This window comes from Rhinopithecus roxellana, chromosome 1, assembly GCF_007565055.1.
Source record: "Rhinopithecus roxellana isolate Shanxi Qingling chromosome 1, ASM756505v1, whole genome shotgun sequence".
NCBI classification, from domain to species: Eukaryota; Metazoa; Chordata; class Mammalia; order Primates; family Cercopithecidae; genus Rhinopithecus; species Rhinopithecus roxellana.
Genome location: NC_044549.1, coordinates 106,022,796 through 106,046,947, shown reverse-complemented (window position 1 = coordinate 106,046,947; position 24,152 = coordinate 106,022,796). Strand labels below are relative to the sequence as shown.

At 45.2% G+C, this 24,152-nt stretch overlaps 1 protein-coding gene and 1 long non-coding RNA gene across 2 annotated transcripts in view; both read left to right on the top strand.

Annotated features, from left to right (window-relative positions):
• Nucleotides 1-2,872, top strand: part of LOC104667987 — a 120,253-nt gene extending 117,381 nt beyond the window's left edge. The window contains exon 6 of the long non-coding RNA XR_748754.2: nucleotides 1,026-2,872. This is a non-coding gene — a long non-coding RNA (uncharacterized LOC104667987). The remainder of the gene's footprint in view (nucleotides 1-1,025) is intronic.
• Nucleotides 2,873-7,463: 4,591 nt separating this feature from the next.
• The window catches only part of LOC115896892 (mediator of RNA polymerase II transcription subunit 12-like protein), a 106,367-nt gene continuing 89,678 nt past the window's right edge, over nucleotides 7,464-24,152 (top strand). The window contains exons 1-2 of the mRNA XM_030928695.1: nucleotides 7,464-7,593; nucleotides 8,453-8,684. Coding sequence (XP_030784555.1) covers nucleotides 8,586-8,684 — 99 coding nt within the window. The 5' untranslated portion in view covers nucleotides 7,464-7,593; nucleotides 8,453-8,585. The remainder of the gene's footprint in view (nucleotides 7,594-8,452; nucleotides 8,685-24,152) is intronic.

Here is a 24,152-nt window from a genome sequence, read left to right as displayed (position 1 = left end):
CCCAGCTCTTCTTCCTCTCTGCTCTCATCCTTACTCAGTCAGTCTCTACTCTCATCTTGTTTCAGTCTAGCTGTCACAGCCTCTATAGCCTCCATTTACTACTGCTCAGAAAGGACTCTGTCTCTTCATACTCAAGATGCCCCATCTTGAACTTAATGTCTATTTTGCTCATCACCACACACCCCCAGCTGGCCCCTGCTTCCTGTTAGCAAAACTGGACCAGGTGGCTGAGGTTCCAGGGGTCAGGAGACCCTAACTTCTCCAGGCTCCTTTGCTGATCTGACACATTTCTCCATCTTGATTTGCAACATCCTCTCCGAGACCATTTTTACATTCACTCTGCAGTTCCGCATACCACAACTGTAGCCAAGAGGTGTTTTCCTTTCTCTCCTATTTGTTAACAGCCCTGGGAAGAGGCATAGTGGTGAGAATGTTGGCCAATGTTTTAACAATACTAATAAAAAATACTATTATATAAAGGATTCATGTAATTGATTTGTGCACTACTATTCCCCAAATGCTACTGAGAGCAAAGTGTTGGCAGCGTTTATTTTTTATTGCTTAGAATTTAAACTTCAGATTTAGCAAACAGTAGGTACCAAACAGTCTTAGCTATATCCAGTAGATAGGGGGAAAATTTATTCTTATATAACATTTGACCCTGTTACATTTAGTTCATCATTTTAATCTGTCATGATATTTTGTTTACTATCCAGATTCTGCCATCTAATATATTTTCCACGTTTTCTTGCTCTGTGTGACTGCAGCAGGTAGATAAGAAAGTATAAGAGGATGTCCCTAGAACTTGGAGAAAAATACTTCTCTGAGAACTGAAATATCTCATAATGAATAGTTATCAGATTTTAATTTTCATCAGATGTAACCCATCCTAACAGGTTAGTTACGATCTGAAACTAATTGATGATAAACACTGGATCCTTAACTGGTTAACAATAAAAAAGTAGTAACCTAATCAATTATTGTGTAACTGAAAAGTAATCTCTCCCTTGCTCCTTTCCCAACAGGAAAGTCTGAAGCCAGGCTTGCTTAGCAGAGTTCTCCATATAGTTGAGATCTCACTCTTTCAAGATGTAGGATCTCAACAGGTTAGCCAGCCCTCTGAGTGAAGCTGGTCAGTTGGGGCTGTGACAACATAGCACACTCAAAGGGGCAGACCCTTCTCAGCTGCAACAGATTGATGTCCTTGGAAAAGGTGGACCCAGTGTAGGCAGACTTTCCTAGAAAGTCCAGAAGTGACTGTGCAAGCCCAAAGCAATCCGAACAAATATTTGTGGGCCACCGAGAACCTCTGGTATGAAGTAAATAATAAAGGCATTGAACAATAATAACCTGTCTGTATATCCACCAATGGGACCAATGGGCCACAGTGTGACATCTATCCTATCCATGTCATAAGGGAGATGAGTTCCACTGTGGGACAGTCTGCGTGACTGCTCGTTGGAGATTATTCAATTCCCTTTGCTGTAATTTCATGGTCACCAAATTTCTGCTTGCTAACTTTGTTTTACAACAAACTTTAGAAAGAAGGTGATCTGAATAAGAGGATATATGTATTTCAGTCTCTGGAAAGGGTTATTTCTTTATATTGAGAAACCAGTGTGTTGAGCATTTGTCTGCCTTGTAGAGCTTGAACCACTCTGGGTAAGCTGACAAAATAAGATTCTGGTGTTGAGAAGCTGAGTATGTGACCATGATATTAACAGTGACCTAAGTTTGTGTGGCCCACTTCGTTCTCCAGAAACCAACCAGTCAGCCTTCTTTTTGTAAATGTAGCAGACACCATTTTGCTAGTGAATGAGGTTAAATCTTTAGCCTTGTCATTGGTTCAGCTTTGTAATTTAAAACTCTCTTATTTTATCCTCTGATTTTAAATCCCCAGATTTTCCTTTTTGTGTCCTTTGCCCCCTGAAGTTTCCATCTGTTTAGCAACTAAGCACTGTTTAGGTATCTACTGTCTTCCCCAAGTTGCCTTTACTTTTCTTGTTTACCTTTCTCTTGTTTTATTTCTTTCTTTCTTTTTTTTTTTTTTTTTTTTGAAATGGAGTCTTGCTCTGTCACCCAGGCTGGAATGCAGTGGTGCAATCTCGGCCCATTGCAACCTCCACCTCCCGGGTTCAAGCGATTATCTTGCCTCAGCCTCCTGAGTAGCTGGAATTACAGATGTGCACCACTATGCTTGACTAAGTTTTGTATTTTTTAGTAGAGACGGGGTTTCACCATGTTGGCCAGGCTGGACTTGAACTCCTAACCTCAGGCAATCTGCCCGCCTTGGCCTCCCAAAGTGCTGGGATTACAGGCGTGAGCCACCATGCACGGCCTCTCTTGATTTACTTCTCTCATTACTTTTTGTTCTTTTAATTTGGAAACCCACCTCCTTCCTCAGTGTCGTTATTAAAAACCCACATGTTACAGGTTCATTAGGACTGAAACATTCCTTCAGAGCTGAGCTGACCAACATGTTAGCCACTAGCCACATGTGACTATTGCACACACGAAATGTAAAATGTGGCTGGTCTGAAATGATGGTATAGATATGAAATTCACAGAAGATTTAGAATACTTAAGAAAGAATGTAAAGTATCTCACTAATACTTTTTTTGGTATTGATCACCTATTGAAATGGTAATATTTGGGTATACTGGGTTAAGCAAATGTACATTAAAATTAATTTCATCTATTTCTTTTTACTTCTTTAATACTAGAAAATTTAAAAGTACCTATCTGGCAAGCAATATAAAACTACTGGCTAGTGCTGCTTGAGAGTCTTAATGTCTGTATTTTTTATATCTGTGTAAGCATGAATGCTGTATTAAAAACCCAATTTGAGTCAACACCCCCGAATTACTCTTCCATTTCTCTTTTCTCTCTTCTGACCCCCCTTCCCAAGTCATTATCATCTTTCCTTTTTTGGGGAGTTTAAAATAAAGGGGAATTTTTTCTTTTTTGATTTAGAAGTAGGCATGAGACAAATACATTGAAATATAATGGGGATGTAAGAAAAACGGAAAGTAAGCAAACTGCCTATAGACAATCTGTTAACAAAACACAATAATATATACACCTGGACAAGCAACAATCCCATGAGGAAAGCTAGCAACTTTAATTAATTCACCTACAGGCACTACACTGAGAATTGTTTCTTTCCACTTGAGTGTAATTGTGCTGCAATGCTAGAGTGAGCTGTCAGGAGTTTTGCTTCTCTTATACCAGAACTGTCTTCAAAGGCTCACTTTTATGTGTTATGTAAATGATAATTAATACATGTAACACATTGACAACAATAATAAGCATAAGTTTGGGAGCCAGAGAGATTCTAGGTTTGATTCTGGCTTTGCTAGTCGCTAACTCAATGGCCTGGGACCAGCAACTTCACCTCTGGAGCCCTATCTACTAATCTGTAAAATAGGAATAGGAATAGTAGGACCACTCTCTTCCCTTCCCTGCACTGCCCTGCCCTGCCCTTGTCCTTGCCCTGCCTTTTCTTTTCTTCTTTCTTTCTTTTTTGAGACAGAGTCTCTGTTACCCAGGCTGGAGTGCAGTGGGGCAATCTCGGCTCGCTGCAACCTCCACTTCCCAGACTCAAGTGATTCTCCTGCCTCAGCCTCCCAAGCAGCTGGGACTACAGCCATGCACCACCACACCCAGCTAATTTTTTGTTTGCTATGTTGGCCAGGCTGGTCTTGAACTCCTGGCCTCAAGTGATCCAACCATCTGGGCCCTCTCCAAGTGCTGGGATTACAGGTGTGAGCTACCATGCCCGGCCAGGACCATACTTTCTGATGGGTCAACATCCTGCCTCTGCTCCTAGCCATTCTTCACTCTCATCACAAAAAAATCTGTTCTGCTGCCAGGCTCTGTGGCTCGTACCTGTAATCCCAGCACTTTGGGAGGCCAAGGTGGGTGGATCACTTGGGGCCAGGAGTTTGAGACCAGACTGACCAACATAGCGAAACCCTGTCTCTACTAAAAATAAAAAAAAAAAAAATTAGCCAGGTGTGGAGGCACGTGCCTGTAATCCCAGCTACTCAGGAGGCTGAGGCAGGAGAACTGCTTGAATCCGGGAGGTGGAGATTGCAGTGAGCTGAGATGGCGCCACTGCACTGCAGCCTGGGTGACAGAGCAAAACTCTGTGTGAAACAAAAGCAAAAACAACAAAAAAACTGTTCTGCAAATGATTGTGTCTCTGGCTTTCATCAAAGAAATTTTATTCCTCACTTCAAACCTTGTGAAAAGAACTTTGAGAAGGTCACTGACCTGAGCATTTGACATTTGTCCTCTGCAGTTTGGATGGACCTGAGGAACTGGTCTCTGATTCAGACTGTTGAACTTTTAAGGTGGAGAATTGTGGCTTACAGAGTGTATTCATGGTGGGCAAGGACAGAAGGTTGGTTAGAAAATGCCTGCACTAGCATTATGTACAGGGAAAGGACATTTGTGTATTTCTGGCAGAGCAAATGTAGGGTGAGAAAGCCAGCCATGAGCTATATTAAAGGGATTTGCCCAAAAGCACAAATGGATACCAACAGTGAGGGACTCCTTGCAGAATGCTGAAAATCAGGGCTTTCAGAGGGAACATAAGCAGTTAAGGAATCTTTGAGAAACCCTTGAATGTGACCCAAGAAAAAGGGTCAACTTTTGAATACCTGGTAACCCACAAAAGCAGCAGTGAAGACTTAGTTTTATACTTGGACAATATAGCACCGTATGCTTAAAATGGTTTATAATTCATTCACCTTTCTCCAGCCACATTTCAACCCCATTTCCCCAGATAGCTATATAAAACTTCCTCAGGAACCTGAACTCACCCCTTCTTGCTAGGCTGAGGTTCTAGGCTGGGACCAATTTGGGGAGCCTCTGGTCTTCTCTAATTTCTGTTCCATGCAAATTGTTCTTGGTCCCAGGGAATCATTAGCTAGGTAAAGATAAAATGTCCCTTAGGAACACTATCAACTAGAACCCACATTATTCAATGAGAATGTGTGCCTATCTGCTATATTAACCAGCACCACGTGGGAAATTCAAGCACTGTATAGAACACAGTGGGTTACAGTTTAAGCCCATCATGATGAGCTGACCTTAGTCTGCTTAAAGACTAATTCTGGAATGGAAGAAGGGGACCAGGAGGAAAAGGTGAGGATGAGGCAACAAGACTATTCTGTGTGACATATTCAAATGCATGCCAATAAATGTTAAAATAAGATAATAAAAATTAAGTGCTAAGGGTACAAAAAGGCAAAAGATCACCTTTTGCCAGGGGAATTTGAAGGGGCTTTGTATAGGAGCCCATACTCTAAGGACTGTAGAGGTGAGTATCTGAAGACGAAGAACCTGGGACTTCCACATTAGTAAAGGAAGCTAACTGGGGCAAGAGGTTAAGGAGAAAAAGTTGGATTGCTAGGTAGGGGGTAGATTACAAAGATTTCCCAGGGTAAGGAGCCCAATGCCCATGGGAAATCCATGCAGTAAAATCATGATTCCTAGGGGAAGCTTCTAAGCATATTCAAGTTTTCACTATTTATTTTGTGCTGAGAGGGTCAAGGAATTCATGCCAGACTGTTTCAGGAGAGGGAGTTAAGAAGGGACAACAGGGAGAGGGCTATTATTTTCCCTTCTTTCCAAACACCAGGGGCACACTACTGACACATTTTGATTTTAAGATAAAATTCTTATGGGTAGATAAGATTTTAAGCGCTTCAAAGTGTTTCAGTTGGAGGCAAGGGAAGAACTGCGATGACATTTCTCCCCCAGACTAGGGGTGTTTGATTGAGTAGCAGCACAGGGTATTATTTCCAAAGTACCACTAGTGATGCAATCATCAATCCATCCACACATCACCTACCTATCGTCCATTCCATAAGCCAACATTTTTGAATGCTCACCATGTGTCAGGTCCCATACTGTGTTTCTGAGTTGCAACAATGAGTAAAACTGTCCTTACTAGTGTATGTCCTTGAGTTGGGAATGGGGCAGAAAGATGAAACAAAAATAGTAACTTTAATTTTTATAGCTGAGAGATGAGTATTTGAGGGCTCCTTATATGACTTCTTCAGTTTTTTGTATGTTTAATAATTTCCCTAATAAAGTCAGATAATAAAAACTGTCCTTTCTTTCAAACAAGGGAGCTAGATTTGATAGATGCCTGTATCACAAGGGCAAGTCCAGCCATGATATTAATCCCAGGATATTAGTGGAAGAGAAGACCCTGTGGCAAGATGGGGAAGGTGGTCAGGAAATGCCCTTCTGTGAAGGGTAAACGATCTCTAGAAGTAATTATTCAGATTAAGGAAGCCAAAAGCTAAACACCTGACTCAGCCTCAAACTGGGTTTGGAGGTTCTCACAGGTCAGGGTCGGGAGTGAGGAACTAGCCTCTGCCACATTACTTTCACTTTATTTATCTCCTTCTTCCCCCTTTGCTTAAATGTCAACAAACATCAAAGTTGATGTTCAGATTCAACCAACATTTCCAGAGCACCTACTATGTATCAAAGGCTTCTGGTTAGAATCTGCCTGTGTCACCTTACAGAGAGGGAAGGCCGAGAAGGCCTCAAGCCGTGGAGAACGTGACTCCATTAGGCAAAGGCAGGTTAGGAACCCAGTCCCTCCAAGTCCAAGTCAGAGAAAATAGGTCAGAAACTTGGAATCAGTGGTGGATTTAAATTCCGACTACTTTCGTGGGTTTCGGCAAGTAAATGGTCCTCTCTGAGTTGGCTCAATTTCTCCACCCATAAAAAGGGTACAGTAAGACCGTGGAAGGTGGTAAGGACCAGAGATTCTGACTGTCAAGATCCTGGCACTTAGCGAAGGCTCCATTAAATGGCAGCCATCATTCTTGGCCAAGTGCGGACGCACTCTCCCGGGCACGCCTCCCACGGGGTCCCTCAGGACAGGCCGAGTCCGCCTCCGCGGCTCCGGTCTCGCAGAGCTCGCGCCAGGTGGCCCAGCATCTTGGTGCCCGCGCCCCGAAGCGAGCGAGGAGCAAGGGCGGGTTGGATGACCAAGGTCTGCCCTGGAGGATAACCCCCCAGCCCCTTCCACGCTGCCGGCGCAGGTGAGGTTTTCGGCCCAGGCCAAGGGGACTGCGACCTCTGGGGAGGTCGAGGAGGAGGGCGCAGCCGGGGGCCTGGAGCGGGGCTCCAGAGGGCGCTCCCTCCCTCGCCCAGGTTCACCCCAGGACCAGCCTCGCCGCCGGGGCCCGCGGGCTGCGCGCTCTGCGGCTGCGAAAACCCGGAGAGGCGGATTGGAGCGCGCTCACCGCGCTCGCAGCCAACTCCTCCGCGGTCCGGCCGCCGAGCTGGGCATGCTCAGTGCGGACGCCGCGCCGCCGTCCGCCAACTCGGAAGCTCGCGCTCCCGGGCCGTGGGGGCGAGAACGCCGGCGGCGAGCCGGCGTCGCTCGCCGCCCCCAGACAGTGGGAAACTTCGCGGCGTTACCGGAGCTCGTCCGGGCGAAGCAGATACCTCACAAATAAAATCATAATCCAATTCCCCCATCCCAACCCGAATGATGGAGGCTGCGGCGGCCGGAGTGACCCCGCCGCTGCCAGCCCCAGCCCGCTAGCCGCGGACCAACAGGTAAAGTGTTGGGGGTTGAGGGCGGAAGGGAAGAGGAGCTGGGGCCGGGGGGAGGCGGCGGGCTGGAGGAGCCCGAGACGCCTGCGGGCTGGCTGCCCCCGTCGGCGCTCACAGCTATCGCTCCTCACCCCCTTCCCCAGCCCCTGGAGGGACTGTAAAGGGTTAAGTCGGCCCCGCGCCACCGTGAGCACGGCCCCCTCCAGCCGCCGCGACCGCCAGCAACGCGCCTCGGCGCCTGCCCGGAGCCGCCGAGGGGGCCGGAGCTACAGATGCGCCACCGGAGCCTGGCGGGCGTCTAGGAGTCACCGGCCGCTTCCCACCGGCCGCATCCCTGCGTCTCGCGCCCCCTTCAGACCTCCCTCCCTCTGCACCGGCCGGGTCCGCGCCCAGGTGGCGGGGTCTGCGGGGCGCGTGGCGGCGGGGGAAGGGTCCCTGCCGGGGAAGAGAGGCGGGGGCGGTCCGCTCCGCAGCTTCTTCCCGGGAGAGGAGGGCCACCCTCGCCTTGGGCGAGCACTTGAACCACTAGCCTAGGCGCCAAGAAAAGTTTTTTTTTTTTTTTTCAGTGCCCCACCCCCACCCCATGCTGCGCCCAGCTGGGGTGGGTTTGGGTCCATTGGTGAAAAAAGTCACACGTTCCCATCAGCTGCTCCTCCCCCTGGGGACAGGGTGTGGGGGGAGCAGAGGCGGCAGGCGCCGCGGAGGACCCTGGCCGACCTCTAGCCCCTCCGCCGCCTTCGCCACCGGAGCGGTGCATCCCGGGGCTCGAGCGCAGCCGAGTACCCGCCGAAGGCTGTCCCCATCAGTGCGTGTCTGCTGCCGGGCAGCGGCAGCATCCAACCTGCTTTATTCCTGCCTGCAGCGCCACAGCGAGCGAGCGAGCGAGCGAGGAGGGGGAGAGAGGGAGTCTGTCTGCAAAGTGCTGCTCCCTGGTGCTCAGAGGCGGCTGCTCCAGCTCCAACTCTCATTCATTTCGCCGGTTAACATGAGAGATCATGGCCGCCTTCGGGCTTCTCAGCTATGAGCAGAGACCGCTGAAGCGCCCCCGGCTCGGGCCGCCCGACGTCTACCCACAGGACCCCAAGCAGAAGGAGGTAAGGGCGCCGGCGGCCTCCCCGGCAACCGGGGCCGCGCTCTGCAGCGCTGACCCGGGGCCAAGTTGGCCCAGCGGGCATCGCCGGCGCTGCGGGGATAGAGGTCGGGGAGGGGGATTAGAGGCGGGGGCCGGGCTAGTGGTGCTGGGCGATCCCCCGGCGGCGGAGACCGAGCGGCTGTCAGTCCCAGCGCTCCACTGGGGCGCTCGCTTTCCGTGTGCCGGTCGCTTTCTCGTTGCCGGGCCTTGCACGGCGCCGCCGGGCGCTTCTCGGGCTTCTTCCCTGCCGAAACCCTGTTCGCTCTCAACCGCTTCTGCCTGCTTTATTTTTCTTCTTGCCGCTTCGGTAAATCGTCGTAAACTTTTTGAAAAATGTTGGAATGCAGTGCATCCTACATTGAGGTCTTGGGTTTTGCGTTCGCTGGCCAGGGACGAAGGTGGGGGAGCTTTTCAAATTTTCAGTTTGGAATGGAAGTCTTTTTTATCGAAGTGATGAATATTTAGCTCTCTGAGTACACCTCTGTAACCCGTCTACCCTTTAAAAATTAAAATTAAGGAGAAACACTGATTTTCGTCTCTAGAGGCAATTGGCTTAATTGCTGGAGGCTGTTTTGTATATGTAAAAGCAAGCGAGTTACCTTGGGAGGGAATGGGTCCCAGGATTGCTTATTTCTTTGAATGAAATTAATTGGAGACACCTTGACTCTTGCGCCAGGTACACTAGCTTCAATGGCTAGGGTAACCAAGGCATTTTGTAGCTATGTATCTGTTTGTCAGGAGTTAACAAGTAATTATGTAACAAGTCTCTAGTTATAATGATCACCTTTGGCTACACCATTTGCCCAGGGACTTGCCTTTCTTTTCTTTTCTTTTTTTTTTCTTTTGATCACCTGCTACCCAGCTGTGCTTTCTGAGTTTGCCAGCTGCAGTCCACCCATCTTCTGTTCAGCTAAACACTGACCACATTTCAAAACTTACCTTTCTGAGAATCTAAAAACCCTTCATTAAAAGTTTGTGGGCCCACTGATAGCACAGAAAGGGCCTTGTAAACCAGACAAGGAGGGGTCCTTAAGACTTTCCTTTTGATAAATGTATCTGTTTCATTAGGAGATTAAGTGCTTGTTCTGGCTAAACCGTCTTGCTTATAAACGTGTCTGAGAAGTAAGGAACAGCAACTCCTTTTAGAGGTTTAGCACACTAAATATGCTTGAGCATCAATGGAGTCACGCAGATGAAGCTGGGAAGGTTTTACAGGTGGTTTCCAGCACTAGCTTTACAGGATGGTAGAGGTTTGATAAGATTACCCAGATTTTTTCCCCTACCCATTACCCCACCCTGCTACTCCAACTTAGAATGAAGTTAATGGTTAAGGACTGGAAATAATAGAGAAGCTGAGGATCAAGTGTAAAGTTAATAGCTTAAAAATTATTAGGAGGAAATTCTTAAAGTTTTGATAGGGACAGGGACATTTCGTTGGTTGAACTTTATCATCTTGTAATTAATGTCTTACTGTGTCTTTCCAGAGGGCAGCATAATTGATGGCATGATGGATTGGGATGCTGTGTGGGCTTATTTAGCATTTGTTCTTCAGGCCAACGCTCATTTCAGGATTGGGTCATCTGTGATTCTGGAAAGAGTAATTTTGGATTTCAGGGTCTCAACATTTTATGGCGTTCTGAAACTGGAAGCGACCTTAGGGACTACTTTTTATAACTTCCTTTTGACTAAGTGAAACAGGCCTGGAAAACTTGACTGGTTCAACCAAGGTGTATGGGTGAATAAGCAGAGGAGTTGTACCACCAAACCAGTATTTATGTCAAAACTAATACTGCTTTGAGGATGATTTATGCTAAATTATGTTCTGATGTTATCACCTTTCCCCCAAGGCAGCCAATGTTTCATCTCTCTCAGGCGGACAGAGTTATGTGTAGCTGTAGCCAAATTTGGGTACAATATGGAACAGGTGCTTGTTCGTTCTTGGGTGGCTGGTGAGTAGAGTTTCCTAAGCTTTAGTTATTTATGTACTACCTCCCTCAAGATTTCTACCCTACCCCTGTACCACCTGTACTTTAATTCTGAAGTTTTCTTTAAACTAATTTTTAAGAAACTTTGTGTTTCCTGGGCAGTAATACATATGGAGTCATGGATTTATTGCAATATATGTATATATAAAATTTATATTAAATCATGTATACATACTATTTTAATTTGATATTACATGCACACATGTATATGATTATACATAATAAAATGAGAGCATTACTGTTAACACTTTAAAAGTTCATCTGTGTATCGAAAACAACAGTTGTGTTCCATTAGAGATATGTGTGGTGGAAAATGCTGATTTAACGGAGGAAGTGTGGGCTTCCAAGTTGGGCCGACCTGGATTTAGCTTTTTTTTTTTTTTTTTTGCAGTTGTGTGGCCTTGGGCAAGTTGCATAGCCTCTCATTTGTAAATTAGTTTGTGCACTTAAGAAAAAATTCCAAACCAATATTTGTGTGAGAAAAGCCCTCCTCCTAGTAGAAGTTATTCTTGTCACCATAAATGTAATTTTTATTATTGTTGTTAACCAGTGGTAATAGTATTTCAGAAAAGGGCTCCAAGCAGATAGGGTAGAACCCTTGAATGAAGACCCATGTGGAGAAGTATGGGGGGGGGGGGGGGGTGGAATATGGAAGCTTTAACCTGCTTGATGGATTGGTTATATTTATTTGAGAGCTTGCTGTGCATCAGCATCCTATAGGACTTCATTATATATTGTGTTACAATACTTTGCCTCCTGCAAATAGACTGTCCTCAAGCCTTTAAAACAGGAAATCAGAAAACTGGCAGTCATCCTTGAGACCTCCTCCTCGCTTATACCCCCTTCATCCATCAGCATCTGTACATCCATCCGCATATCCTGTTCAGTTCCAAAATATATTTCCAATCTACCAGATGCTCCCCCGTTTCACCAGTATGCTTGGTCTCCCTTCTGGCTTCAGGGTGACTTCTCTGCCCCAGTGTTCCTGCATATTCTGTTCTGGCCTTTCTGCCTGGACACCTGTCTGTCTAGCCACCCCCTCACACTCAGCATTCCAGCCAGCTCTTCTCACCTTAGCCTGTGGTTAGAAAGGTAGGCTCTGGAGCCAGTCTGCTTGGGTTGGGACCCTGGCTGTCCTGTTTATGTGCCCCTTATTCTCCCTTTACTTCATTTTCCTTCCATGTAGAGAGTGATAATACTAAACCCATAGGGCTGTTGGAAGATTACCTGGATAATATATGTAAAAAGCACTTAGAACAGAATCTGTCATAGATTCAGCCCCTCTGTTTGCTGTCATGAACTACTGTCAGGCCTGCCCCTTCATCATTCAAGTCTCAGGCTTTTCTGGTATATCATTTACAATTATATACTTATTTGCATCTTGCCATCTCCCTCCAATAGGTCAGTTTCATGAGGGCATGGATGAGGTCTATTTTGGCGTGGCAGAAGTACCTGGCACCTGCACATTTAGTTCCTAGAATGCTGAGGGCACAAATATTTATTGGAACATGAGTAAATGTGGGATGAATAAATTAAAAAGGGAAATCTGGTGACTGAGGGGTGTTGGGGAAAGTCAAGGTTAAAGCTGAAAGTATCCTTTGCATCTATCTGCTTTGGAGCCTAGGTTAAGGCTGAAAGTACAAATAAGGTCCAGAAGTAGGAAGGAAGAGGAGGTTTACTCTGGGACAAAAGAGACCGAAATAGGGCCAGGCACAGTGGCTTATGTCTGTAATCCCAGCACTTTGGGAGGCCAAGGCGGGTGGATCACCTGAGGTCAGGAGTTCGAGACCAGCCTGACCAACATGGTGAAACTCCGTCTCTACTAAAAAATACAAAAATTAGCTGGGCATGGTGGCGGGTGCCTGTAATCCCAGCTACTTGGGAGACTGAGGCAGGAGAATCGCTTGAACCCAGGAGGCGGAAGTTGCAGTGAGCCGAGATTGTGCCACTGCACTCCAGCCTGGACGACAGAGCAAGACTGCGTCTCAAAAACAAAACAAAACAACAACCAAAAACGAAAACCAAAAACAAAAAAGACGCTGAAACATTTGAAGAGTAAATATGTGCAGAAAATCAAATTTGTTAGAAAAATGGGTTGGGGCAGTAGTGAGATTTCCAGGAATCAGGAGCGGTAGAGCCCCACCAGCAGGGACCTACAGGAAGAATGGCCTGGTGTGCAGTGCAGGGGCTGCCCGAAGATATACACAGCATGACTTAGGAGAGCTGGTGGTGATGGTGGTGTCTGCATGCAGATATCCCAGAATTGTGGTTCTTCAACTTCAGAGGACATTCAGATTACTCTGAGGGCTTGTTAAAACAGATTGCTAGGTCTCTAAGATTCAGTAGGTCTGAGGTCAGGCCCCAGAAATTGCACTGGTGACAAGATCCCAGGTGATCTGATGGTGCTGGTCTAGGGCCCCACTTCCATAACCCTGACTTAAAGGGAAGGCATCCAGTTCTGCAGGGACTAGAGCATTCTGCCTGATACAAGCAGGGCTGGATTAGACTTCTGTGTATGGCTGAAGTTGCAGTAGTTTGGCTTAACAGCCAACTCAGCCAAGACTTGGTGTGCTTGTCCCAGAATTTGTGCCCTCTCTTACTTCAGATCTAAGGGAATGGACCAGGAAGTCTCAGTCCCCCTCCAGTGGCTTTTTCCATTACACTTGAAATAAAATGCAAACCCTTTACCTTGGCCTTCAAGGCCCTACCAGTCTGGCCCTTGTTCACCTCTGCAATCATTGCCTGCAGCCAAACAGCCTGGCTTTGCTAGTTCTGGCTCCCCGACTTACTGCCTGTTTGACTCAGCTTCCTCAACCATGGAATAAGGTTTGTATTTCTTCCAACTTCATAAGGTTGCTGGGAAGAGAAAATGAGCTAATGTATGCAAAATGTGTGGAACTGTGTCTGTCACAGAGGCAGCACTCAACACAGATCAACCACTATTAGCTGATCCCTTATTAAAGGATGCTGCGGGCCTCCTGTTGTACTTGCCATAACAGCCACAAGATCCTGCCTTTCAAGATCTGGACGTTGAGTCACCCCTTCCAACTTGCTGTGTGGTGGGCCCACAGGCTGCCTCTCTCTTCTTCCGACAGTCCTAGCTTCTTTGTGTATAGGTTCCTGTCCCTTGCTCCCTGCAGCAGTTTTGTTTCCTGTCATTTGGTTCATAGCTCAGAAACCCCCACAAGGAGGCCTTCCTTACAGCCCATCTTCCCTCATCCTTGCCAGTTCATTTCCCTGCGTTAATATGTTTTGTAGCGCTTGTCACTGTCTGAAGTGCAATTATTAGGATGCTGTTCTCTCCATGGCCTGCCTTCCAGCTGGAATGTAAGCTGCATGAGAGCAGAGGCTTGTCTGTGGTGTTCACATCTGTGAATGGCCTAGTGCCTGGAAGTAGACTAGGTGCTCAGTAAATACTTCATGAAGAAATTAATAAATGCATAAAGAACTATTAATGAGCAATTGTGAGTATTTATAACATTTGACTGTCTCAGTGCTTGGTTTATTTTGGTAACTCCTGTTTTCTTGTTAGCATCGAAAACTCTTAAACACATCAATGCCTGTTTAGAGGCAGCTGGGGAAGTAGAGTGGGGGAGGTGGAAAGTTTGTTTCTTCAAAAGGGGAGGATGTTGATAAAGTTTTCTGGGAAGAAAGGACAGGTTGACCAGTTGACTTAGGGGACCAAAAGAGGAGGCAAGGGAGATTTGATTTCAGAAAGCTCCTCACTTGAGACTAATTGGCTGGCCCCGAGGCACTGCTACAGACCTCCCAGAATCCCAGTGTTCAGGGAGGGACTGATATTTGTGTTTAACTCATGCCTCAGGTGACTCTTGGGAGAGGAGCAGTGTAGGAAGCACTGGTTGAGAGGTCCTGCTGTTTTCAGCTTCTCACAGTTTGCTACCCAAACTCTATGGCCAGGGAGGAGGAACTCAGCTGGTTGTCATTTTTCAGGGCCTGCCAGCATTTGCAGCTGAATGTGAAAGATGCTTGTTAAAAATGCACATATACACTTTGGGGAGACCAAGACTGGAGGATCGCTTGAAACTGGAAATTTGAGGCCAGCCTGGGCAACATAGTGAGACCCCCATCTCTACAAAAAATTTAGAAAGCCAGGTTTGGTGGTGCACACCTGCTGTCCCAGCTACTAGGGAGGCCAAGGTGGGAGGATCAGTTGAGCCCGGGGGTCAAGGCTGCAGTGAGCTGTGATCTTGCCATTGCACTCCAGCTTGGGCTATAGAGTGATACCCTGTCTCTTAGAAAATGCAGATAAAGTGACCCACCTCTACCCCAGACATGCTAAGTCAGAATTCTGGGAAGGAAGCTCAGAAATTTGCATTTTAAACAAGTTTTCTAGGTGATTCCAAAACATGTCAAGCTTGAAAACCTTTGCTTTAGTTTGCTGTCCTTATCTGTAGAGAGCATTGTGAACTGGGCTCCCCCTTATTCCTACCTGCTGCCCCTGATTTGATGTATTAGAATCTTTTGGACAAATAAGTACCTTTTGGTACTAAACAGTGCCATTGAGTTTAGTTACTTTCCTCCTTGAAGTTCTAATAACCATGGTTCCCAACATAGGTTTGTTTTCTGTTGCTGTACACAGTTTATAGCAGAGGAGAGTTTTATGCCTTGGTTTTGAAATAGCTATATATCCCTCCTGCATGCATTTGGCTAAACTGGGGGATAAGCGAGCAGATCTTGCTTTGTTCCATGAAGCCATTTTTTGAACTTGTCAGGGTTGTGGAATTTTCTTTGACTGTGTCCCTGGGTTCTCAGTTTTGCTCTTTGGGGACCCCTGTAAGACGGTCAGTTAGGGGTACAACCACTGTCCTTTAGCTTGTCAGGTATTTCCCTTGGAGTAGCACCTGAGGAGATGAAATGGGATCCTTTAGGAGGTTGGAGGTCCACACCATGAGATCTGGAAAGTAAACTGCATTGGGTGAGCACGAGGTAGGAGAGGATGAGGATGCACAGAGTGGAAAGATTCTAGTTGAACCAGTTAGTGCCACCCGCAGGTGTGTGCACATGTGTGCGTCTGCCCATACATATATGCACCCTTGTGTGAAGACAGAGCTCCTCGTTAGTGTAGTAGCGAATTAAGGAAAAAAGAAAAGCAGAAGTGGACGCATAGAGTAAGTGCAAACTACAAGAATTGTGATGTATTTCTTCTGAAGCTCTCCTCTGATGAGGTTCTGGGAACACCATTCACAGGGCTTCTAGACTAGGCAGGAATTTGAGAAGTTGGAAGGATCCACAAGAATGAACATGATGAAAGATGTTAAAATGTTAGGTCTCTTGAGCAGTGAAGGAAGGGGTGATTGACTTAGCCTGGAGAAAAGCTGACTTCAGAATCTGAGAAAAACCAGGTGGAGGGAAGAAATCCAAGGGAAATGCAGAGGGGAGACTCTTACCTCCTACATATTCCTCCCCAAAAAGGGATCATGGAAACACTTGGACTTTTAATTACCTTTAGATAATTTCTAAAGCTGGGTGATGGTGACAAGGGAGTTCATGATATTGTTCTCTTTCTCTTAGAAAATGTGTATGTATATGTAAAGAACTATGTCATTAAGTTATACCACAGCTTAATTTTGACTTAAAAATACGTATACACAATCTAGAACGATTACCACTCACATATACACAGTTACCTCTGGGGGATAGGATTAAGGGTGATTTTTATTTTTCTTCTTTGTACTAATTTGTATTCCAAGCTGTAACAATAGATATGTCCTACTTTTGTCATTGGAGGAAGTACATTAAAGAATAATTATTAGGTAACTTTGACTGATTTAGAGGAATGGGTTTCTGTTAGTTCCAAGCCAACCTAGAGCCCCTTTAGGTGATGCCTAAAGAGGGATCTCATAGGGTGTAGAATAGGCAGAGGGATCTCATAGGGTGTAGAATAGGCATTTATGTACCTGCGATCTGCCAAAAGCTGGATAGGACTAGAGTTAGGACTGTTAGGTGATCATTCCAGCTCTGCAACTTGAACTGTGTGATATCCGCAGTTGGGTCGTTTTCCTCACCTATAAGCTGCAGAGAATAATATCTGATATATAGAGTATTTAAAATGTGAAGCAGCATTGTGAACTTAACTTTTTAATCAAATGTAAGGTATAATAAATTCAGTGACCTGCAGGAGCAGGTTTATACCAACTGATTGTTAACATTTCAGGAATTTCATGAAATGGTTGATACCATGTTGGTAGCTTGAAACTGGCTATACAATTCAATAGTAGTAGTATTAACACCAAGGAAATTGGCAAATGCTACAAATGAGAACTTAATTTCATTCTTTTTTTTTTTTTTTCTTTTAAATTTGAGACATAGTCTTGCTCTGTCAACCAGGCTGGAGTGTAGTGGCATGATCTCGGCTCACTGCAACCTCTGCCTTCTGGGTTCAAACTATTCTCCTGCCTCAGCCTCCCAAGTAACTGGGATTACAAGCACACATCACCATGCCCAGGTAACTTTTGTATTTTTAGTCGAGACGGGGTTTCACCATGTTGGCCAGGTTGGTCTCGAACTCCTGACCTCACGTGAGCCACTGTGCCTGACCGACTTTTTTTCATTCTAAGCTGGTCAACATTTACCTGCATACCACCGGGTATAGTTATAGGTGGCAGACACTTTGTTGGCTACTTCACTGTCATTATTATCCTGCTTTTCCCTTGCCTGCTTCTCACTAAAAACTATTTTTTCTTTTTTTTAAAGCCAGATCCTAGCAGGGCTCAGTAGTGCATGCCTGTAATCCCAGCTACTCTGGGGACTGAGGTGGGAGAATCACTTGAGCCTACAAGTTCAATATTAGCCTGGGCAACACAGTGAGAGCTGATCTCAAAAGAAAGCCAGATTCTCACTTTCCTAGTTTCCCTTGCATGTTGGGATAAGCATATAACTTAACTCTGGCCCAAGAAATTTAATGAAAATCTGGATTCCTGGAAACTTTTTTTTTTCCTGTCTGATAAAAGTACAGGCACAGAAGGAGAATGCCATCTCCTGATGACCTGAAGGCTCCTTAGTTTTCTATCTTTGGAAAGGTAATGAAAGAACATAGCTGGAGCTGGGGCAACCATCTTACGGCCTTGTGGCAACAAGCTTATGGGCAAAAGACAACAAGAGGAGTCAGTTGAGTGGCTTTATGAATTTGCTAGGCTGCTGAACTGACCTTGGGACCACTTCTCCTTGGACTTCTTTTTAGGTAAACAAGGCATAGCCATCCTCATGGTTTAAGCCACAGTTGGACCATATGTCTCTTGTAGCCGTGTAATGTTGTCAAGGTACTTTCTGTTTATATTTTGGTATCCTTGAATATTCGCAGCATGAGGGCCACCCCCCTCACCCCCTTTTTTCCCCTCAGGGATTACACATTCCAGGAACTCTCCTGCTCTTTGGCTTCATGAGGAATACATGTCCAGAAACAAAGAGCAGTGGCATCTTGTCCATCAGGCAGTGCATTGTGGCCTGGTCCTATCAGAAATGGAGGGGGAACTGAACAGCCGCCTCCTTTATTTATTTCTGTTTCTGGCAGAAAGTGTTTTGGTGGGAAGGGAGGAAGAACCCTGTTCTGTTTTGCCTAGAGAGGGAGATTCTGTAGGTCTGCTATTTTGGGGGGAAGCCATGCATGTTTATAGATAGAAGGGAACTTTGAGGTGGATTGTTCTAACCTTCTCATTCAATACAAAAGGAAATTGAGTCCCAGGCAGGTTAAAGTGACTTGTCAAAGCAGATCTGGGCCAAGCACTTGTGTGCCCTGATTTGTTCTTGCAACTTTACTTGGCCTCTCTGTAAACAGCCTCCCCTTCTGGTAAACACCCTCACGTTGCCCTGGAAATGAGAATCACTCTGCAATTTAGGGCACCCAGTGCCTCTGTGAGAGCTGGGAACTCTTCAGCTCACCGCTTGATCCTCTCAGAGCTGGCCAGATCTTGTGAGGTGTTTCCTGGGCAGGGGGAAGAATACTTCAGAAGCTCATGCACTTTGTCGTTGTGTTTTTTGATAGAAGGTTCCCAGACCTATCTGCAGCCTCTGAGGATAGCTCTGGCATTGGCATTTGTGGGCTGTGTGCGTGTGCTGGAGGTCATTTCTCTCTAGTTTCAGTTTCTTGGTTGAGATACCCCCTTATTTATGGGTAGCTCTCTTGAGAGAGAGACGCACACAAGTGGTACCAGTTGCCCAGTTCCAGGAAGCAACACATACATGACATTCTGTATAAATGGATCTTTCTTAGTTGTACAATGCTGTGACCCTGAGAAGAGGAGAAAAATTTTAGCCCCTGGATTTTATTTTCCATGTTTTGCACAAAATCTTACTATAACACGTGCATGCCAAACAAATTCAGTCATTCAGCAAATGTGATTGAACACCTTGTAGGCTCTTTGACAGCTATGGCACGATGAGGACAGGACCACAGACTTGTATTCCCTACTGCGTCACTGACTTCCAACGCAGTGCCTGGCCTACACCTAGAACTCAAAACTTTCTTTTATGAATGCGTGTAAGAATCCACAAATGCTAAGAGCATTAGATACAGTCCTGGTGCCCCAGGCCTTCAGTCTAGAGCAGTTGATTTCCACTGGTGAGGGGCGAGGGTGCATTTTCTTTCTCTCTCCTCAGGACGTTGGCAGTGTCTAGAGACATTTTGGGTTGCCACAACTGGGTGTGTGTCTTGGTACTTGCATCTAGTGGGTAGAATCCAGGGATGCTGCTAATGTTCACCAATGCACCAAACAACCCGCTACACCAAAGGCTTAACTGGCCCCTGCTATCAGTAGTTCCAGGGTTGAGAAACTATCATCTAGAGGAAGTGATGGACCTGTAAATGAGGAGCACATATTTCACATATTCTTTAAGAGGAAGGTGCAAAGTACTGTGGAAACCAGAGGAGGGGGAGTGACCCATTTTTCTGATAGGACAGATAGAAAAAGAGATTTTTGAATCTGGAACTTGGAGGGTGTGTAGGAGCGGATGGGGTTGAGGATAGGGAAGATTCATTCCAGGGAGAAGGAGCAGCACATGCAAAGGGTCACAGGCCAAAATGACGTGGGTGTGCCTTGGGCTATGGGCCTGCCGCATGGTGCGGGACATCCGGGGGAAAGCTGGGTTGGTGTGGGAAAGAAAGGTGGGATACAGTCATGGGGATCTTTACTTTGTGGAGGCTTTTAGATATGGTGGAGGAAGCCAGCCACCGTTCAAGGGTGATAAGGGAATGAGATTTAAGATGATTGAGGGTCGCGGTTTCAAGGGACAGTGCCTCTGAGGGTCATATTAAGGCAGAAGGATTGCCTAGCTAGGTGGTCCTTCACATTCAGAACTGGAAGTGGGTGATTGGTTTCCTGTGGCTGCCATAACAAATGACCACAAACTGGGTGGCTTAAACCAACATTCACTCATTCCCTCACAGTTCTAGAGGCCAGAAATCTGAAATCCGGGTGTTGGCAGGGCCACACTCCCTCTGAAGGCTCTCGGAGGAGACTCCTTCCTTGCCTGCTCCAGCCTGCGATGGCTCCAGGTGTTCGTGGCTTCTTTGACTTGTGTCCACACATCACTAATTTTTGCCTCCATCTTTACATGGTCTTCTCCACTGACTGTTTTCCTCTGGGTGTCTCCTAGAAGGACTCTTGTCATTGTATTTACGGCCCACCCAGATAATCTGTGATGATCTCATCCTTAATTACATCCGCAAAGACCCTTTTTCCGAATGAGGTCACATTAACAGGTTGTGGGATTTGATGTGAATATCTTTTAGGCGAGTGTTTTTTGGTCTATGGGATTGGGAAGCTCGGGAAGAAAGGAGGGGTGTATTAGTCTGTTTTCACACTGCTGATAAAAAGACATACCTGAGACTGGGTAGTTTATAAAGAAAAAGAGTTTTAATGGACTCGCAGTTCCACGTGACTGGGGAGGCCTCACAATCATGGTGGAAGGTGGAAGTCATGTCTTACATGGTGGCAGGCAAGAGAGAATGAGAGCCAAGTGAAAGGGGAAACCCCTTATAAAACCATCAGCTTTCATGAGACTTACTACCAAGAGAATGGTATGGGGGAAACCGCCCCCATGTTTCAATTATCTCCCACCAGGTCCCTCCCATAACATGTGGGGATTATGGGAACTACAATTCAAGATGAGATTTGGGTGGGGAAACAGCCAAACCGTATCAAGGGGTGAATTTATGAGAAACGTTATTTGGATGGCAGAATCAATAAGGTGGATATGTGAAGTAAGAGGAAGGAGCACAAGAATTTACCAACACTGTTAGCTTAAGCCAGTGGTTTCCAAACTTTCTGCTCTTGGGAATGCTTTGCAGGATCTATTAAGCTTTTATTTATGTAGGTTACATCTCTCAATAATTACTGTGTTAGAAATTAAAACTGAGAAATTTAAATATATATTAATTCATTAAAAAATCATAGTCAACCAATTTCATGTTAAATTGTGTTTTTTAATGGAAAATAACTTTTTCCCCAAACCAAAAAAAATAGTGAAAAAAGATTGGTATTATTTTACATTTTTGCATGTCTCTTTAATGTCTAGATTTTTGTATTTAGTTCTGCATTCAATCTGTTTTGAGACATTATTTGGGTTGAAGAGCATGAATAAAGTCTGGCGTTTCACAGACAAATGTTGAAATGTTCTTGAGAACTCCAGAGGTGTTGGACTTGGAAAACTACTTGTTTAGACTATTGGGTAGGTAGATCAATGGTGGTCCATAAACTAACATGCCATAGGGAACAAAGTAATTTAACTGTTTTCCAAGGATGGGGTGAGTGAGGGAGGGGAGGAGAGAATTAGTTCATTTCTGAATGTTTCCAATTTGAGGAACCCCTGGGGAGTCCAGGTTGAAATGTATAGTGGTGGAAGCTAGAAGTCTGGATTTGGTTGTGATGTATTCATAAATAATTGAAGTCATGGGTGTGATTACCTGTTGAGAGTGTGCAAAGAGATGGAGGATTGTATGACCTGGAGAGATGGAACTTTCTAGGGATAGACTTCCTGGACTCTGTCAGGGGATCTCTGAGGAGGGCAGTTGACAGGGATTTATGGGTGCAGATGCTAAATGACCCAAAGAGACAGTTAACATCAGTGAGACTCCAGCTCCATTTGCCTCCTCTTATTTTTCCTAGATCTGGTTATCAGGCTGAGCAAGGCTGAACTGGCCCTGAGGCAGAGGATTGAGGACCCAAGGGAAGTGATAGCTTTGACCTTGTAATAAATCTCTTCCTCTTAGAAAGGAGGGGAGACAGAATTGACACAGAGCTCCCCACTTACCTTGAATTTTCTACAGGCATTTCCAGAGTCAGTTGGAATGTACCAAGCTTTCTCCCTCAATAAGAATAACTCTGCCTTCAACCCATATCCAGTGTGCTGCGGATCAGTTGTGCAGCTAGCTACCTCCTTGTTATCAATTAAAATTTGGTAGAATTTGCTGCTTTCCTTTTCCAGCCTTTTCATTCATGGATAATCTAATGAGGTTGTTGAGATCTGGACTATTTAAGTCATTGGCAGGAGTGAAGAACTAATAAAAATGTATGTTGTTTGAAGTGTTGTTGGAATTTTTTGCTAAGATGCTAGTTTACTTAAAGGTATGGAGGATCTATCAAAACTGTGGCCGAGGCATTGCTTAATAGTTTATCATTCTCCTGAGTTCTGCGAGGAAGGTTAATATTGACATTGTTTAGCTGCTGCTGCTGCTGCTGCTTTTTCTTCTTCTTCTTCTTCCTCTTCTTCTTCTTCTTCTTCTTCTTCTTCTTCTTCTTCTTCTTCTTCTTCTTCTTCTTCTTCTTCTTCTTCTTCTTCGTCTTTCGTCTTTCGTCTTTCGTCTTTCGTCTTTCGTCTTTCTTCTTTTTCTTGTTCTTTTTTTTTTTTAAATAAAGCTTCACACAGTGCTATTATTTGACAGTATGGAAAATACTTTTGGGGTCAGAGTTGTTTTTACTTTGGTCAGTTTCAGACTATGTAAACTCCCTCTTGAAAAAGATTCTTTATGAATTGGAGACACTATTTACATTTCTACTACTCACTTGAATCTGCTTTTAAGTTATTAACTAATTGAAATGTTTTTGAAATTATATTTTCATTTACTTAGTACTTGATATGTGTCTTCCACTGTGTTAGGTCATATGGGGGTGTAGAAAAGAAATAGAAGCCTCCTGTCTGTCTCCTCTAAAAATGTGCTTCTCAAAATAACTGTGGTGAAGGATCAGTTTTTAGAAAAATTAATTTTCAATCTGTTATAGACTAATATAAAAATGAATTACTAGGAAAATGAAATGCTGCTTGAATGTAGTGGTAATGTCAAATTGCTGTAAAAGTTTCCAAATACTCTCAGTTTTTGCACATTTCATGTTGAGGACCAGTGACAGTATCAGACCACACTCGGGGTGGTAGCAATGCTCTATAAGTTAATGTCGGTTTACCTACCCACATAAAACAATTTTTAAAATGACTGATTTATTAGTTTTATTTATTTATTTGAAAATTGATGAATAAGATAACATTCTGTATAGTATACAAAGTGCCACATTACATTATGATAGCCACTATTTATTGTGTTGGTTATTCTGAGTGCTTTAGGTGTTTGGTTTTGTGCCAGCCTCATGATACCTATGAGGTGGGCATTATCATCTCTTGCTTACAAATGAAGAAACTGAGGCACAGAGAGGTACTTAATTTGCCCAGGGTCATTGAGTGGCATAGTGATGGAGTTGGACTCCCTGAGCCCATGCTGTAAACATTCTGCTCTGTTTATATAGTGAGTCTAAGAATGCTGCGTGAGTTCAGAAAAGAGAGGGCTGGATACATGGAGGTAACACTGGCAGATGTAGGGTCTTGAGAGAGGCAGGGCCTGAATGGGTGGGACATGCTGTACCCGCTCATGAGAAGAAGCTGGAAGGGAGGAGAAGGGAGGCAGTTTATCTGCAGATCAGGCCTGGTGGAGCGTCTGCTGGAGCCCCAGCAGGTTGGGGGATGGGGGGTGGTGGTGACCTCATGTGGTTCTGCTGTTAGATTTATCTCACTAGGTCATGCCTAATAAATCCAGTGTGGGAGAGAGTGGAGTCGGGGAAGCTGGGAGGGAGACGATTCTAGTAACCAAAGCATGAAGTAAAAAGAGCCCGACTGATCAGGGCTTTAAATAGGACTGAAGAAGAACTGGCAGTTGGTGACAGATTGGTCAAAGGAAAGGAAGAGAGGCGAATAGACAACGCTCATATTTCTTCGAACACTGTTCAGCTAGGATAGTAGGCCCTGTTGCTTGAGGACCTCAGAGTGATACAGTTTTGTACTCAGTCTTCAGTGATGGGACAGGCATTTGAATTCCTTGGGTGTTGAATTGGAATGAATATTCAGACTCCTACCCACGCTGTGACTTCTAACTGGTATTAACTGGTTTAATTGAAGGTCTTATTATTAAAAGGACCTTGTAGCTTTGGTTTATACTGCTTGTC